The sequence below is a fragment of the Equus przewalskii genome, chromosome 13 (assembly GCF_037783145.1).
Source record: "Equus przewalskii isolate Varuska chromosome 13, EquPr2, whole genome shotgun sequence".
Classification (NCBI taxonomy): Eukaryota; Metazoa; Chordata; class Mammalia; order Perissodactyla; family Equidae; genus Equus; species Equus przewalskii.
In genome coordinates this window covers 1,783,955-1,800,750 of record NC_091843.1, presented here as the reverse complement: position 1 = coordinate 1,800,750, position 16,796 = coordinate 1,783,955, and the positions used below count along the sequence as shown (strand labels likewise).

The following is a 16,796-nucleotide window of genomic DNA, read 5'->3' as shown; positions in this document are numbered from 1 at the left end:
TAGACCCACACCAATCATAAAATTTCTGAACACTGGGTTTAAAGAAAAGATTCTACAAGCTTCCAGGATGGGGAGGGTACTAGGTCTCGTATCAAGAATCAGAATTGGTTTGCATTTCATGGCTGCAACATAGGAAGCAAGAAGACCATAGTACAATGCCTTCACAATTCTGAAGGAAAATGATTACTAACCTAGAATTCTATACCTAGGCAAAGTATACAAGAATAAGTATAGAATAATCATTTTCAGAGATTAAAGATTTAAAAAATTTAACTGTCACATACCCTTTCTCAGGAAGCTACTGCAAGATGTACTCCACCAAATTGAAAGAATAAATCAAGAAAGAGTAAGACATGAGATACAGAAAACAGGAGACCCAACAGAGAAAAAAATAACAACGAATCCCTTGGTGAAATGATGATGAAAAGCGATCCCCAGATGGCAGCTCTGCACCAGACCTGGAGGGCAGCTGAGCCACACTGCAGCAGTGGGACCCAAGAGATGGACTGTCATCACTAAGACCCCACTTCCATCGGGCCATCTTCTTACCCCGAGGACGGAAGGCCCAGGAGAGCTTGGCCCAGAGTCTCATCAGCCCTTGGCTTGTCTTGGCCATGGCTGAGGAGGGTCTCTCCCTCGTGCTCTGCTGAGGGCACGCACATCACTCGCAGAAGTTCTCAGCTTTTCCCTGAGGGCTGCAGGGAGGCCACGGTGGGCTCAGAAGCGGAAAGTGCAGAGCAGCCCGCTCCCTCTGACTGCACTGCTGCTGCGTGTCCAGTGCCTGGTGTGCACCTCCGTCTTGCCGGGCGCCTGACTGCAGAGAGCCCTGTGTTTCCCAAGACTCGCTCGTGACCTTGCTCACGACCTCCCCAGAAGGGGCCTTGTCAACTCCCAGAGAAGCAGAAGGCAGACCATGACCAGGAGACTGTTCCGCTCACCTCCACCTGGAGCCTCCGTCCCCTGGGGGCAGTGCTGCCCTCTCCTTGCAAGGCTGGTGGGTGCTTGCCCTCCATTTTCAAGACTAGGCGGTGTATTGCCTGGGGATAGATTACATGAAGGTGATAGAACTAGAAAGAAAAGCAATTGACACAAAATCAGGATGTTAGGTATCTCTTGGGGGAGTTGAAGAAGGGGTAGGCAGAGGCTTCTAAGGAGAGCTTCTCAGACTTAATGTGCAGATGAATCACCTGGAGATCCTGTTAAAAATCTGAGGCAAAGGAGGCGGAGGCTGAGATTCAGCATTTTTTAACCTTCCAGATGATGCCGATTCCATTGGTCCTGGGACCACACTTTGTCAGGGGTCTAAAGTGCTGGTACTGTTGTTTCTTTTTTTTTTTTTTTTTTTAAAGATTTTATTTTTTTCCTTTTTCTCCCCAAACTCCCCCAGTACATAGTTGTATATTCTTCATTGTGGGTCCTTCTAGTTGTGGCATGTGGGACGCTGCCTCAGTGTGATTTGATGAGCAGTACCATGTCCGCACCCAGGATTCGAACCAACGAAACACTGGGCCGCCTGTACCGGAGCGAGTGAACTTAACCACTCGGCCACAGGGCCAGCCCCAAGTGCTGTTGTTTCTTAACTTGAATAGTTAGTACGTGGTGTTCATTATATTATTACTCCTTGCAATGTTATGTATGCATATGCATATGATACCTTTCACAACAAAGAAAATTATAATTGCAAAGGCAATATATAAGAAGGATGTGTTGAGCAATAAGCCTGGAGACAAACATGTCAAATCATAAAAGCCTTACATACTGTATTAGGGTTCTCCAGAGAAACAGAACCATTAGGAGATATAGAGAGAAAAAGATTGATTGATTGATTATAGTGAATTGGCTCACGTGATTTTGGAAGCCAGTAAGTCCCCAAATCTGCACTTGGCAAGCTGGAGACCCAGGAGAGTCAATCATGCGATTCCAGTCTGAATGTCGGCAGGCCTGAGACCCCCCTCACAGAGACGACGTTTCAGTTTTAGTCCAAAGGCGGGAAAATACTGATGTGTCAGCTGACGGCAGTCAGGCAGGAGGAGTTCCCTCTTACTCAGCCTTTTTGTTCTGTTCAGGACCCCAGCTGACTGGTTGAGGCTCACCCAAATCTGGGAGGGCACTCTGCTTTACTCATTGTACCAATTCAAATGTTAATTTCACCCAGAAAGCACCATCACAGACAACACCCAGAATAATGTTTGACTAAATAAATACTGGGCACCCCATAGCCCAGTCAAGTGGATGCATAAAACAACCATTGCGTATACCATAGCAAGGAGCTTGCACTTGATTCTTTCTGTGTACTGTCGAGAGCCAGTTAAAGGATTTAAATAATGGTGAACCATGAGTAAATTTGTACCTTAGGTCATCTTTGCAGTGATGTGAAGAATGGATTGGGGGTGAACATAGGTGGTAGAGAAGGGCTGGCAGCAGGGAGACCAGTTAAAATGCTATTTTATTGATCTAGGCAAGAAATGATGAGCTAGAAAGTGGCAGTGTGGCAATAGAGGTGACAGCCAGATTCCAGAGATACTGACATGGTAAAATGAACAGGATGTGGTGACTGATTGCAAGTTTGGGAAGGGGTATGAGGAGTTAGGGATGAATAAGGAGTTTCTGATTTTTGAAATTCGTTTTCCTGATTCCAGATCACAAGGGATCAGGAGAGCCCCTGTCAGGCTGGGGGTTGCTGAGAAGTTGCATTTAGCCATATGAGGCTCGTGGGTGACCTGTGTTGAGGCAGCTGCAGAGGAGTAGCGGGGTCATCAGGTGTGGAGCTAATCCACAGCTCCAAATCTTCAGAAGTCTTGAGCCACAGCCCCTTTGGAGCCTTGCCTAAGGGTCACTGTTAATGTTGCACTGATCCATTTATAGTTTACCCCTCAGGTTGTCCATTTCACCTCAAGGGAATACAACCTTTCTGCACTTTTGTCCTTAGCGTTTTGTTTTGTTTTGTTTTGTCCTAAGCGTTTTTATTAGAGAAACTTCAGAATCCGTGTTATAAGTTGGGATCTGTGGTACAATTTGAGCATATGCATTCAGCCTGCATAAGTCGTTCTGTGGAGAGTTATGAACGTCTGTGTGTTCTGTGTGCTCTACCAGCCTTTCGTATGGCAGGCAGCGAGCTGTGATGTGTGCAGCTCACGCCCCCAGTGCGCTCTGCTGCTCCTTCAAGGATGGTAAGATGCAAGCAACTATCACTCCCGTCTTCACTCCACACATTCCCACACTGACATTGCTTCTCAGCGACTGATCTGTTCCTCTGGGCTCCCCTTACTCTCTCCAAGCCTTAGTGTCCTTCCTTATGAAATGGTAATAACCACACCTGCTTTGCAGAGTTGCTCTGCCAACACAGACTAAGTGCTTAATAAATGGTAGCTCTCATTGATTTAGGAGATCTCTTTTTAAGCATTTGTTTATTTTGTTGTTGTTTTCGATCTCCTGATTACCTCTACCGGGTATGAGCTTTTGCCAGAAGACCTGGCCAACCATGTGGTGTTCTCCTGGTTTGGCAAATTAGCCAGTCCCAACCAACAGGCAGAATTTAGGGTCTGTTTACTGAACAGTGATGACAAGTCATGTCCCATTCTTGTGCTGAAAAGGCAGAGGTGAATGAGGGAGTGACCCTGCCCTTAGAGCTGACAGAGACAGACACGGAGCTCCACCTTCAGCACACATCCAGAACTGGTCACTTCTCACCACCTCTGCCACTACCACCCGGGTCTAAGCCATTGTTTCTTTTACCTGGATTATTACCTCCTAATTGGTCTCCTTGTTTGCCCTAGCCCTCCTGTGGTCTACTCTCTGCCCAGCAGCCAAAATGATCTTGTTCCCTTGCTGGGATACCACTATGCGTTTTCCATCTCAGCTGAGGGAAAAGCCGGCCCTTAACCAAGGCCGTCAGGCCCTTTTCAGTCTGGCGCTGCTCTCTTTCTTGCCCTCTCTTGCTTTCAGCTTTCGCTCTCTCCCCTCCCCCTGTGTCCCCTCTTGTCACCTTCTCTTCAGGCTCCCACCATCACCACTTAGGCACTCTCCCACTCAGCCTCTGCACTGCTTTTCCCTCGGTCCGGAACCTCTTCTGGGGATGTTGGTACAGCTTACTCTCATCTCCTGCAGACTTTGGCTCAGACTTCTCACACTCCACAAGCCCTTTGCTGAGTGCCTTTTTAAAAACTCCCCACAAACTCCCTTTCTGTGCTTAATTTCTTGGGAGCAAAAGCCAACTAGAACATAGACTCCGGGAGAGCAAGCGTTGCTTTTGTTCCCTGCTGTATCTCTAGGGCCCACACAGTGGCCGGCTCCAGGAGGCTCAGTAGATCCTTACTGAATACATTGAGTGAGGTAGTGAGAAGGCTCTTGGGAGGAAAAGAGAGGAGGGCCAAGGTTGATTACTTTCAGGCAGGGAAGCTGCCAGTGGAGAGGCGCAGAGGGGCCTGATGTGTTGAAGTTCAGCCTCCTGACACAGGAGGGCAGGCTGTGAGGAGCCTTGTATGCAGTAAGGAGCTTGCTGCTAGAACCAGGGGGCAGGTTCAGGGATGCCTACTTTTTTCTTAGTGCTGTCCCAAAAACTCACATTCAAAGCTAGTTTCTAGAGCTGCACTGGCTAGTACGGTAGCCACCAGCCATGGAAGGCTGTTAAGTGCTTGAAATGTGCCTAGTTGAAGTTAAATTATGCCAAAAGTGTGAAACACACACTGGATTTTGAAATCTTAGTACCAAAAAAGAATACAAAATCTCTCTCTTTAAAATATTAATTACATTTGAAATGGTAATATATTGTGTTACATAAAATATATTACTAAAATTAGCTTCACCTGTTTCTTTTTTCTTTTTTTTTGAGGAAGATTAGCCCTGAGCTAACATCTGCTGCCAATCCTCCTCATTTTTGCTGAGGAAGACTGGCCCTGAGCTAACATCCGTGCCCATATTCCTCCACTTTATATGTGGGACGCCTACCACAGCATGGCTTGCCAAGCGGTGCCGCGTCTACACCTGGTATCTGAACCAGTGAACCCTGGGCCACCGAAGCAGAATGTGTGCACTTAACCGCTGCGCCACCAAGCCAGCCCCAGAAGAACTTTTGTAAAGACACCATGGGGGCAAACAATCAGCCAACTATAAGCAAATGACTAAGCATCTCAGACAAATAAATGGCAAAGGAGAAAAAGGGAGAGGGAACTGTTACATATTGAAAGAATCTTAAGAGCACACCAAGCAAATGCATTGTATTGGATCCTGACTTGAATAAACGAACCGTTAACATTTTTTTTTTTTGGAGGAAGATTAGCCCTGAGCTAACATCCGTGCCAATCTTCCTTTACTTTATATGTGGGACGCCTACCACAGCATGGCTTGATAAGCGGTGTGTCGATCCACACCCGGGATCCAAACTGGCAAACCCTGGGCCACTGAAGTGGAACGTGCACACCTAACCGCTGTGCCACTGGGCCAGCCCCTGTTAACAACAATCTGATTTTTTTTTACCACCAGGGCTGGCTTGATTTTTTTTTTTAAACATTCAATAATGGTGTTGTTATTTTCTTAAAGAGCTTTTTTTTTTTTTTTAAGATTTTATTTTTTCCTTTTTCTCCCCAAAGCCCCCCGGTACATAGTTGTATATTCTTCGTTGTGGGTCCTTCTAGTTGTGGCATGTGAGACGCTGCCTCAGCGTGGTCTGATGAGCAGTGCCATGTCCGCGCCCAGGATTCGAACCAACGAAACACTGGGCCGCCTGTAGCAGAGCGCGCGAACCTAACCACTCGGCCACGGGGCCAGCCCCTTAAAGAGCTTTTATATTTCAGAGATCCATGCTGAAGTATTTAAGGAGAATGGTGTGATTCCTAGGTGAGCCCAGTGGGCGTGGGTCAGGCGTGAGTAAGTCAAGATGGGCCGTGTATTATTTCATTTGGGCAGTGGGTATGTGGGGGATCATTATACTGTCTTTCTACTTTAGTGTATGTTTGAAATTTTCAGTAATAAAGGGGCTATTTTGTTTGTTTGCAAAAGGTATTGATGAGAGGGAAATCTGAACACTGATGGGATATAGGTTAATAATAAAGAATTTAAAATTTTTTAATTGTGGTAAAATATAAAATTTACCATCTTAATGACTTTAAGTATACAGTTCTGTGGCATGAAGTATATTCACATTTGTTGTGCAGCCATCACCACCATCCATCTCCAGAATGTTTTTCATCTTGCAAAACTGACACTCTATACCCTAACACTAACTCCATTAAACACTAACTCTCTATCACCCCTTCCCCCAGTCCCTGGCAGCCACCATTCTACTTTCTGTCTCTCTGAATCTGACTATTCTAGGTACCTCATGTAAGTGGACTCATACAGTATTTTTCCTTTTGTGACTGGCTTATTTCACTTGACATAATGTCCCCAAGGTTCGTCTATATCATAGCACGTGTCCAAATTTCCTTCCTTTTTAAGGGTGAATAATATTCTCTTGTATGTATGTATCGCATTTTGTTTATCCATTCATCCACTGATGGAAACTTGAGTTGCTTCTACCTTGCGGCTATTGTGGATAGTGCTGCTATGAACATGGGTGTACAAATATCTGTTCGAGTCCTTGCTCTCAGTTCTTTTGGAAATGGAATTCTTTTAGAAATGAAATTCTGGATAATACGGTAAATCTACTTTTTGATTTTTTGAGGAATCACCATACTGTTTCCATAGCAGCTGTACCGTTTTACATTCCCACCAATAGTGCACAAGGGTGCACTGTTTCTCTACATCCTTGCCAACACTTGTTACTTTCTGGTTTTCTGATAGTAGCCGTCCTCATGGGTTTGAGGTAGTGATAATAAAGAATTCTTAATGTTTTAGGTGTGATGATGATATTGTGATATTATACAAACATGCATATATTTTTAAGAGTTCTTACTTTTTAGAGCTATATACTGAAGTGTTTGTGGATCAAATGATATTTTATGCTAGGATTGTTTTTTAAATAATCCATGTTTTGGGGAGGGGAGGATAGAGAGAGAGAAGTGAAACAAAATGGCCAAATGCTAGTAGTTGTTTAAGTTGGGTGATGGGCATATGGGGGTTCCTTATACTGTTCTCTCTAGTGTTGTGTATTTTTTGAAATTTTCCACTGAATCACACTTTGGGGCCCTCACAGTCCATGCCCCGCCTCTCTCTCAGCACTCTGTCTTGTGCCCCTTACACTTCAGCAACATGAAACTTTTCTTCTGCTTGCCTCCCTCTATCCAGTCCCACTGGATACTCATTTGTGTGTCCTTGCCTTCATCTCTCAGCCTTAAATGCCTTCCCCCTTCTCTTGGATGACTTCTCTGCTCCTTTATTACCTAACACAGGTGTCCCCTTCTCCAGGAAGTCAGCCCTGCCATCCCCACCCTGTCCTACCCTCCCTTCTCTTTCCTCCCATAATATTCTGGCCTGCCTCCATAGCTTCTCCATCACATCTCAGGGCGTGGAGCTGGAACTGTATCTTATTTATCTTTCTATCCCTAGTGCCTATTGCCCTACCTAGAATTTGGTAAAAATCTGGTGAATATCTGAATTGACCATCATTTTGTGCACAGCCTCTATAGGGCAGTATCTGGCACATAGTAGGATCTCGGTGAATGACTACTGTATGGACCCTGAGGGCATCTCCCTGCACAGGGCAATAATTGATTTTAGAAGGGTAGAATATGGACCTTTACAGCTGAGTAGAACTTTGGTCATCTTACCCAGCATCTCCATTTTATAGGTCAAGAAAGCAGATCCTAGAAGGATTGTGTCTTAACTAAGGTTACAGAGCCAGTTAGCAATAGCCTGCTGGGGCTGGCCCAGTGGTGTAGCGGTTAAATTTGCGCACTCTGCTTCAGCGACCCCGAGTTGGCTGGTTTGGATCCCTGGCACAGACCTACACACCACTTATCAAGTCATGCTGTGGCATGCATCCCACATACAAAATAGAGGAAGATGGGCACGGACATTAGCTCAGGGCTAATCTTCCTCAAAAAAAATATACATAAATAAATAAACAATCAATAATCTGCTGTGTTTTCATTTGTGCCACACAACCTTCTGACCCTCATGGGGCTTCCCAATTTGGTTTTTCTATCACAAAGAGAATGTATGGACTGTTCTGCCAACAAGAACCAATCTATTAGCAATTTTGTTTCTCAGTATAGAGTATAAATTTTAACTTTCTGCTTTATAATCATGCAGGAAGAGATTACATTGTGTTAAATATATAGCCTTACTTTCTTAAATAGCTTTTTTTTTTAAAGCTTTTAAAAAGCTTTCTGTCAAAAAAAGTGATAGTCATATGCTGAAATGACATAGAACTATTCACACACACAGGGGTAGAAGAACTATCCATATCTTCTTCCTGCTTTTAAGGCGTGCTTTTAATTATGTAAGAAACACCATTGGGGGAAACTGGGTGAGGGGTGCTCTCTTTGCAACTTCCTATGAATCTATAATTCTTTGAAAATAAAAAGTTAAAAAAGGTGATGGTAAACTGTCTAGGCACCAAACTATAAACTTTTCTGGAAAAGGCTTTTTTCAGAACTATTTTTGTTATGTCCTTGATGGTGGATTCAGTGGCAAGGAGTGGTGCTCATAGATCTCTTTGGTGTTCACATGCTTCTGAATGAGTGATGACACCAAACTGTTAAGACAAGTAATGTCATAAAGTGGAAATCTTTAGTAGCAGATTATAGAAGCTTCTGTGATATTTTTTCTTTTTCTTCAAATATTTTACAAAGAATCGTCTGTGGCCATGGTGTGTGGATTTCCTCGTGGCACAGCCTGTTTTTCTGGTAACGACACCTTGATGGAGCTCTTTGTGTGTGGCCTCAGGGAGGTGCTCCTTTTCTCTGGTTTGAAACTGACTCACTCCTTGCTGCTGGTGCTTCATCCACGAGCATACAAACTCCTTTTTCAGCAGTGGGATTAATTCGAGCCCTTCTCAGTCTGGCAGGGGAGGGCCAGGGCTGGAGGGATCTGCAGCAGATCTTTCCCAAGACCTTGGAATGCTCAAGCCTCAGGAAACCTTGTGTCACCGTCTGACTTCCATCTGCTGGAGAACAGGAACAATGATTCTCCTCCTCAGGGTGCTTTCAAAGGTCGAGTGAGCTTCTGAAATAACATGCATAGTGAGTGCAGGTGCTGAGTGGTCTGTGAGGCACAGCAAGGCAGGAATGACTTGTCCTTGTAGCGTTTGCCTCAGATTTGTGCCTTATCAAAGTTGCTGCTTGATGTGGATTTCGTGGATTTTTCCTCAAATCATTGAAACCTTGAATGTTGCATGAAAATAGGTCCACTTTACCCAAAGGAGGTCTTTTTCAATAATGATCAGGGCTCCTTAGGGTCCTCTTGAGTATACATACAGGGTGCCAGAAGAGCTCATGGGGAAAGGAAAAGCAAGCATCGTATTAGGTTGAAATTGCCAATATTTAACCATTGTTACCTAAGTTATAATTTTGTATGTTTCAGCCTGTACTTTTGAGGAGTTCCAGTGAGCCATGCCACTAGAAAGCAGCATGGGTGTGGTTGCAAGTTAGTGGGGCATTAAACCCATGCCAGAGCCTGCAGGATGGTGGGGCCAAGCCCAGGATTATTAAGACCTGAGGGCAACAAGCTGCCATTGAAGAGCATTTGCCCTTCAGCAGAGTCACTGGGACCATAGACATGAGTTGGGGTTGCAACAAGACTAGCTTCAGATGCTGTTAAAATAATTCAAGCAAGAGAAATTGGTGTTAATGAATGGAGAGAAGTGTATGGATTCAAGAAGTGCTAAGGAGGTGGACTCAGTAGTGCTAGGGTGCTGATTGGATGAGGGGAGTCAAGAAGGAGGAGCAATAGCCACTCTCTAGATTGTGGTTTATGTGACTGGGGACGTAGTAGTGACATTCTCTGAGACAAGAACTGAGGAAAGGGAAACGTGACTGGGGAGAAGTTGCTTCAGGTTTGGACAGAGTTAGTCTGAGTTGTCTGTGTTATACCCTAGTAGAGCGCACCAGCTAGGTAGTTGGACAAACAGGAGTCTGGAGCTCTGTAGACGTGGGTGGGTTAGAGATAGCACATTCATTCACATTTTTTTTTTTTTTTTTTTTTGAGGAAGTATAGCCCTGAGCCAACATCTGCCACTCCTTCTCTTTTTGCTGAGGAAGACTGGCCCTCAGCTAACATCCGTGCCCATCTTCCTCTACTTTATATGTGGGATGCCTACCACAGCATGGTGTGCCAAGCGGTGCCATGTCCACATCTGGGGTCTGAACTGGTGAACTCCGGGCCGCTGAAGTGGAACGTGCACACTTAACTGCTGTGCCACCGGGCCAGCCCCTTCACAAATATTTATTAAGTGCTAGGCACTGTTCTAGGTACTGGGGTCTTTGCTTTTCATTCTGATGAGGGGAGCTGACCCATTCAAATGAGTGCCTCCATGGGGGAATTAACAAGGAAATAGGATAGAGAGTGACTGTGGTGGAGGAGTAGGTGATCAGAGAATGACTGTAGAAATAAAGGACCTGAATTATGAGATGAGCCACCTCTGGGAAGATGGCAGGGAGAAGTGTTCTGGGCAAGGAGAAGAGCAAGTGCAAAGGCCCTGAGTCAGGGATGAGCAGGCACATTTGAGGAACTGTGAGGTTGCAGTGACTCAAGCATGGTGCACAATAGAGAGGGCCGGTGAGAGGAGGTTAGAGGCGGGCAGGAGGTGATAGATCAGCACTTGGTCCCTGGGCACTTGGGTTTATTCTGAGTGCGATGTTCAACCATGGGAATTTGAGACAGGCGAATGGATGAGATCACTTGGAGTGTGTATAGAGTGAAAAGAGGAGAGAACTCTGATATTTTTATTTGAAGAGAAGATCTACCTCAAAGGACTGAAAAGAAACAACCAGAAAAGTAGAAGAGAAAGCAAGATAATGTGGTAAAGAAATATGAAGAAAGAGAACTTTAAAGATGAAGGGAATTATTAAGTGGCAGATGATGGAGGGAGAAGGAAAAGGAAAGACTGAAAATGTGGACTATATTTGGCAGCATGAAGATCATTGCCAGCCTCAAAGAAAGCAGTCCTCCTAAATCTTCCTTTCTTTTACCCCCACATCCAACATCCTGTCAGTTTCCAGAAGGATGGAAGCCATATTGCAGTGGACCAAGATGCTAGCTGTTGGGGAGGCAGGGGTATTGTTTGATAGGAGGATGACTGAAGAGGGAGGAGGAGGAAAAAGCGAATGCCCAGTGAGAAGGGGCAGGAAGCACAGGTGGCCGCCCCAGGTGGCTGCTAGTGTGTAAGGAGCACTGATGAGAGAGCCATCCCTGTGTCTCAGCCGCATCTGTTAACTCAGAGTAGAAGAGTATAGGTGTTATAATTTTGGAGTGTTGGACTACAAAGCACACTGGAATTTCAGTGGTGGTGATGCAGGCTCAGCGAGCCGAGGAGTCGAAAGAAAGATTTCTTGGACTCTCAAGGTCTGGTAGTAGTACTCCTTTATTCAGAGAATAGCATGGTAGCATGGGGACAGGACCCATGGGCAGTCAGAGCTGCAAACATGGGTTGAGGGTAGGGCTAAAGTTAAGGCATAGGTATATGAATTATCTCTTTACAAGACAAAGGACAGATTATGTAAAAAAGTCATTAAAATGTAGGAGGTGGGGTCTGGTTATTGGGTGGTCCTGTAACTTTACATAAGAGTCAGATCAGAACAGGCCAGAACCTCCTGTGTTTCTGGAGGATGATACAGATCGGATGTAGGGCAGGACGCCTTGGGCTTCTCTCCCTGGGGCGGCCTTGATCCTCATCAGTGGGTGATGTAAGAGGGAGGAAGTAGAGACTAGGTGAGGGACTGTCCAGTTAGACTAGTGCATCAAGCAGGGGACAAGATGCTGATTTGGTGTCCACAAAGTGTGGCAACTCCAGCTTGACTGAGAGCAGCGTTGCCATCCTGGGGCCCCTCTCCCAGAGTGGAAGATGGCAGGTGACACAGGCTATGGTAGGAGTCAGGCCTGCAGAATGCATTGGTGGAAGATAGTGAGCATGCAAGGCCTTCAGCTTACCATCAGGCATGTGGTATTCTTCAGCAAAACCCCCTTGCAGAGGAAGTGAGCACCAGATCATGTTATCCTGCAACTGGATCCTACTGGAACCCCGTGTACCACAAGACCATTTGGTAGTTAAAATAGGAACCTCTGAGCTGAGCGCCCAGAAGTACCAGATATGCTGGAGAGCAAGCACACATATTTATACATGGCAGCCAGCCTTATATGCTTTATAGCTCCTACTGTGTTTGTCCTTCTATAATTTATAATCTGTTCAGGCCATTTTTCCATCTCTTTTGTAAATTCCTGGGGATTAGGCTCCCTGGTTTACTCATCTTTGCCTTCTTCTCCAGTGCCCTGTATATATCAGGCACTCCTGCAAATGCTCAAGGCTTAAAAATCTGCCAGAGCCACCACACTCTGCACTCGAAGCCCCCGCCTACACCATTCCAGTTACATTTTGTGAGCAGTTGAGAAAATGGCCTGGTGTTTCCTTTGGCTAGAAGCAGTTGGTATTGCAAAAGTGGGTTGTTACTTCGGAACTTGTCTGCAGCTGTTTGCATGTGGATATTGAAAGAGGGAGTGATAGCCTTTCTAATTGTTTGGGCAAAGAAGGATTCTGTTTCTAATCTGGGACACCCAGCTGACTCATCAAGTGCCTTGACCTCTTAGGTTTCCATCTTCCCCTTAGGAAAATGGAAAACTGAGCTCCCGAGCTTATAGACAGCCCGAACCTGACACTGAGGAACAAATGATTTTCCAAAAAGAATTTAAATAATAGAATGAATTAAAATCCTAGAAAAATTAGCAACTAATTTTGATTTCCTTCAGACTGAGTAAATGAGTACAAATTACCTTTCCCAAAGGAAACTTCAAACAATGGATCCATCTATCGTGTCCATTTTAGGAGCGTGGTTCCCTTCCCACCTCTGACCCCTAGGTGGCAGCAAGAAGCAGAAGAACCTACTTGAAAGTACAGCAGATGTCCTGTTAGAGGGCCCTGTTCTTGAGTTGGGTCCTAGGACTGTGTTTTTGTTCACACTTCTGCCCTGCACTTCTGTTTCCCGAATGTTCCTAGTTTTTCTGAGCTAATTTAGGTACCAAGATATGGATTTTTAAAATTGTTGTCTCAGCCAGGATTTATAGAGCACTGTGTAGTCGGCTTTAACAGTTAAGGAAGTCTTGAAGTGGAGGAACAAAAGGAATGAGAGCATCAGAATTGGGACTCAGGGGCCGGCCCCATGGCAGAGTGATTAAGTTCCCGTGCTCTGCTGCAGTGGCCCATGGTTTCACCAGTTTGGATCCTGCATGCAGACATGGCACTGCTTGTCAGGCCATGCTGAGGCAGCGTCCCACATAGCCCAGCCAGAAGGATCCACAACTAGAATCTACAACTGTGTACTGGGGGCTTTGGGGAGAAGAAGAAACAAAAAGAAGATTGGCGGCAGATGTTAGCTCAGGGCCAATCTTTAAAAAATAAATAAACAAATAAAATGTCTTAAAAAAATAAAAAAGAATTGGGACTCAGAGACTGAGAAAACTGCCCTCCTTGTTTTCTTGTTTGTTGAGCATTTGGGTCTAGCTAAAAGCTAGTGCCGTGGAGCCCAGGGAGAAGTCCTCCTGCACTCAGGCTCCTCTGGCTGGTGTGGGGGCTCACTGTGGCCCTTCTCTGCAGCCGGAGAACTGCGTGCAGAGTGCTGCCTGCTGCTCTCTGACTCCTCTGAAATTGGTGTGAAGAACATGAAGGGTGTTGTCACTTTGTAAATAGCTCAACTTTGCAAATAGCATAGATGCTTAGGATCACTGGCAGGGAGGGATGGAATTGGGATTGGGGGTGAAGGACAAAAATGTAATGAAAGTGAACATAGGAAAGGAGCAGCACCAGTTTAGAGGCTGTGAGTGGAGGAGTTCTGTCCTGACAGCTGACCACAGATTGGCGAAAGAGTGGAAGGAGACCACCTCCTCTCCTCCCACCCCCACTCCTGCCCCTGCACTCTCAGGAGGGTGCTCGGGTTGGCAGGGAGGAGAGTGGGACAAAAGCCAAAAGGCAGGGGCTGGCCTGGTGGCACAGCGGTTAAGTGCGCACGTTCACTTCAGCAGCCCGGGGTTCGCCAGTTCGGATCCCGGGTGCAGACGTGGCACTGCTTGGCAAGCCATGCTGTGGTAGGTGTCCCACATATAAAGTAGAGGAAGATGGGCACAGATGTTAGCTCAGGGCCAGTCTTCCTCAGCAAAAAGAGGAGGATTGGCAGCAGTTACCTAAGGGCTAATCTTCCTCAAAAAAAAAGCCAAAAGGCAGAGCCTGCAGGTATGGAGGCCTAGGAGCAGTCCAGCCTGGAGAGAAGTGGTGGAGCTAGGCAAGGGATCCTAGAAAGGCTGAGAAGGGCATGAAAACTGTAACAAGATGGAGGCCTGGGGCTGTGGTCAGCCGCACCAACGTCTGAGAAAGGGGCTGTACTGGCCAGGGCTCTTTCAGCTGAAAGCAAGAAAAATCCAAGTTAAACTGGCCTACACACAGGAAGGAATTTATTGGTTCCCATAAGTGAAAAGTCCAGGGGAATGGCTGGTCTTGAGTATAACTAGATCCAGGACTCCAACGCTACCCTCAAGAAGGTATATGTCTCCTCTGGCTCTTTCTCACTGGCTCCATTCTTGGGTACACCCTCAGACTAGATGACTATGGCCAGCACCAGGCTCGTATCCTGCAAAGAGAGAGGACTGTACAAGTCCAGGGAATGATGCATTGGCTGCAGCTGGGTTGCTTTCCCACAGCTGAGCTAGTCATCCTGACTCAGGCGAGGTGACAGAACCTGGGGGAGGGAGAGGCAACCCCAGAGGGGAAGTGGGGGTATGTTCTCAGAAGTGAGGAGTGTAAACTGGGCAAGCAAAATCATCAGGAGAAGGCCCATGGTTTAAGTCACTGTTAGAAGCAGAGGGGCCTCATATATGACATTGTGTACTTAAGTAACTCTTTTCCATGTTTTTCAGCATCTCCACGATACAGTGAAGAGAAATCTCGATAGCGCCACTTCCCCTCAGAACGGCGATCAACAGAATGGCTATGGAGATCTCTTTCCTGGGCACAAGAAGACCCGCCGGGAGACCCCTCTGGGAGTAGCTGTCTCTTCTAATGGCCTGCCTCCAGCCTCCCCTCTTGGTCAGCCTGACAAGCCTGGTGCAGAGGCCCTCCAGGCCAGCGGGAAGCACTCACTGGGACTGGACTCCATCAACAAGAAGTGTCTAGCAGACTCAAGCCTCCACCTGAACGGAGGCAGCAACCCCGGAGACTCCTTTCCTCTGAGCCTGAATAAAGAACTGAAGCAGGAGCCAGTCGATGACCTGCCTTGCATGATCGCAGGGGCCGGAGGCTCCATATCTCAAAGCAACCTCATGCCTGATCTCAACCTTAACGAGCAGGAGTGGAAGGAGCTCATTGAGGAGCTGAACAGGTCAGTGCCCGATGAAGACATGAAGGATCTGTTTAATGAGGACTTTGAAGAAAAGAAGGACCCAGAGTCTTCTGGTTCTGCCACACAGACCCCGTTGGCACAGGACATTAATATTAAGACAGAATTCTCTCCAGCAGCCTTTGAGCAAGAACAGTTAGGCTCTCCACAAGGGAGGGCTGGGTCTGCAGGACAGACCTTTATGGGGCCTTCGTCTGGCCCTGTGAGCACAGATTCACCCAGCCTAGGGGCCTCTCAGCCTCTTTTCCACGCCTCTGGTCAGCCCGGGCCAGACAATCCCAGTCCTAACCTAATGCCAGCATCAGCCCAGGCCCAGAATGCGCAAAGAGCCCTCTCCAGTGTGGTATTACCTAGCCAGGGCCCAGGAGGGGCCTCAGAGCTATCCTCTGCCCACCAGCTCCAGCAGATCGCTGCCAAGCAGAAGCGTGAGCAGATGATCCAGAACCCACAGCAGGCTGCCCCAGCAGCAGCCCCAGGCCAGATGTCCACGTGGCAGCAGACAGGCCCCTCCCACAGTCCCTTAAATGTCCCTTATCCTATGGAGAAGCCTGCCAGCCCTCCTGGCTATAAGCAAGACTTCACCAACTCCAAACTGCTCATGATGCCCAGTGTGAACAAGAGCTCCCCTCGGCCCGGAGGCCCCTACCTCCAGCCCAGCCATGTGAACCTGCTGAGTCACCAGCCACCAAGTAACTTGAATCAGAACGCTGTGACTAATCAAGGCTCAGTGCTGGATTATGGCAATACCAAACCCCTTTCTCATTACAAAGCAGACTGTGGGCAAAGTGGCCCTGGGTCTGGCCAGAGCAAGACGGCCCTGATGGCTTATCTTCCCCAGCAGCTGCCCCATCTGAGCAGCGAGCAGAACTCCTTGTTTTTGATGAAACCAAAGCCGCCGGGAAACATGCCCTTCCGATCACTGGTTCCGCCTAGCCAGGTGAGCATGTGGCTTTACTCTCTGTTCCTGGAATCCATCTGGTTACCAACTCCCAGGTAGTTGAGGAACAGAGGGAGGGAAGGAGCAACTACCATCATCCTTTAACCCCCTTGAGAGTGAAAATTGGTCGAGCAAACCAGGGTTGATTCTTAATAAACAAAAATAGGGTAAAAGTCCTTAGTATAACTTGGTTTTAAGTATACACACATTTGAGGAATCAACTGCACTTAGTCTCATGTCTCTTTGATACTACACAGTTTAAATCATTTGTGGCTGTATTTTGCAGGTAAAGATCATATTTAATTTTCTTCTTAGAGGCTGTGCTTTTTTTTAACCATGATTCAGATCTCTATGTTCAAACTACCTTAAGTTTTAGAACGCTT

General features: G+C 46.6%; 1 protein-coding gene across 3 annotated transcripts in view; it reads left to right on the top strand.

The window, feature by feature from the left end:
* Positions 1 to 16,796, top strand: part of MAML1 (mastermind like transcriptional coactivator 1) — a 37,782-nt gene that overhangs the window by 10,822 nt on the left and 10,164 nt on the right. For 2 of the 3 annotated variants that reach the window (XM_070570079.1, XM_070570077.1), the window contains exon 2: positions 14,998 to 16,413. In XM_070570079.1, coding sequence (XP_070426180.1) covers positions 14,998 to 16,413 — 1,416 coding nt within the window. Of the gene's footprint in view, positions 1 to 294; positions 995 to 14,997; positions 16,414 to 16,796 lie in introns of all 3 variants that reach the window. The other variant, XM_070570078.1, reaches the window with a different exon arrangement.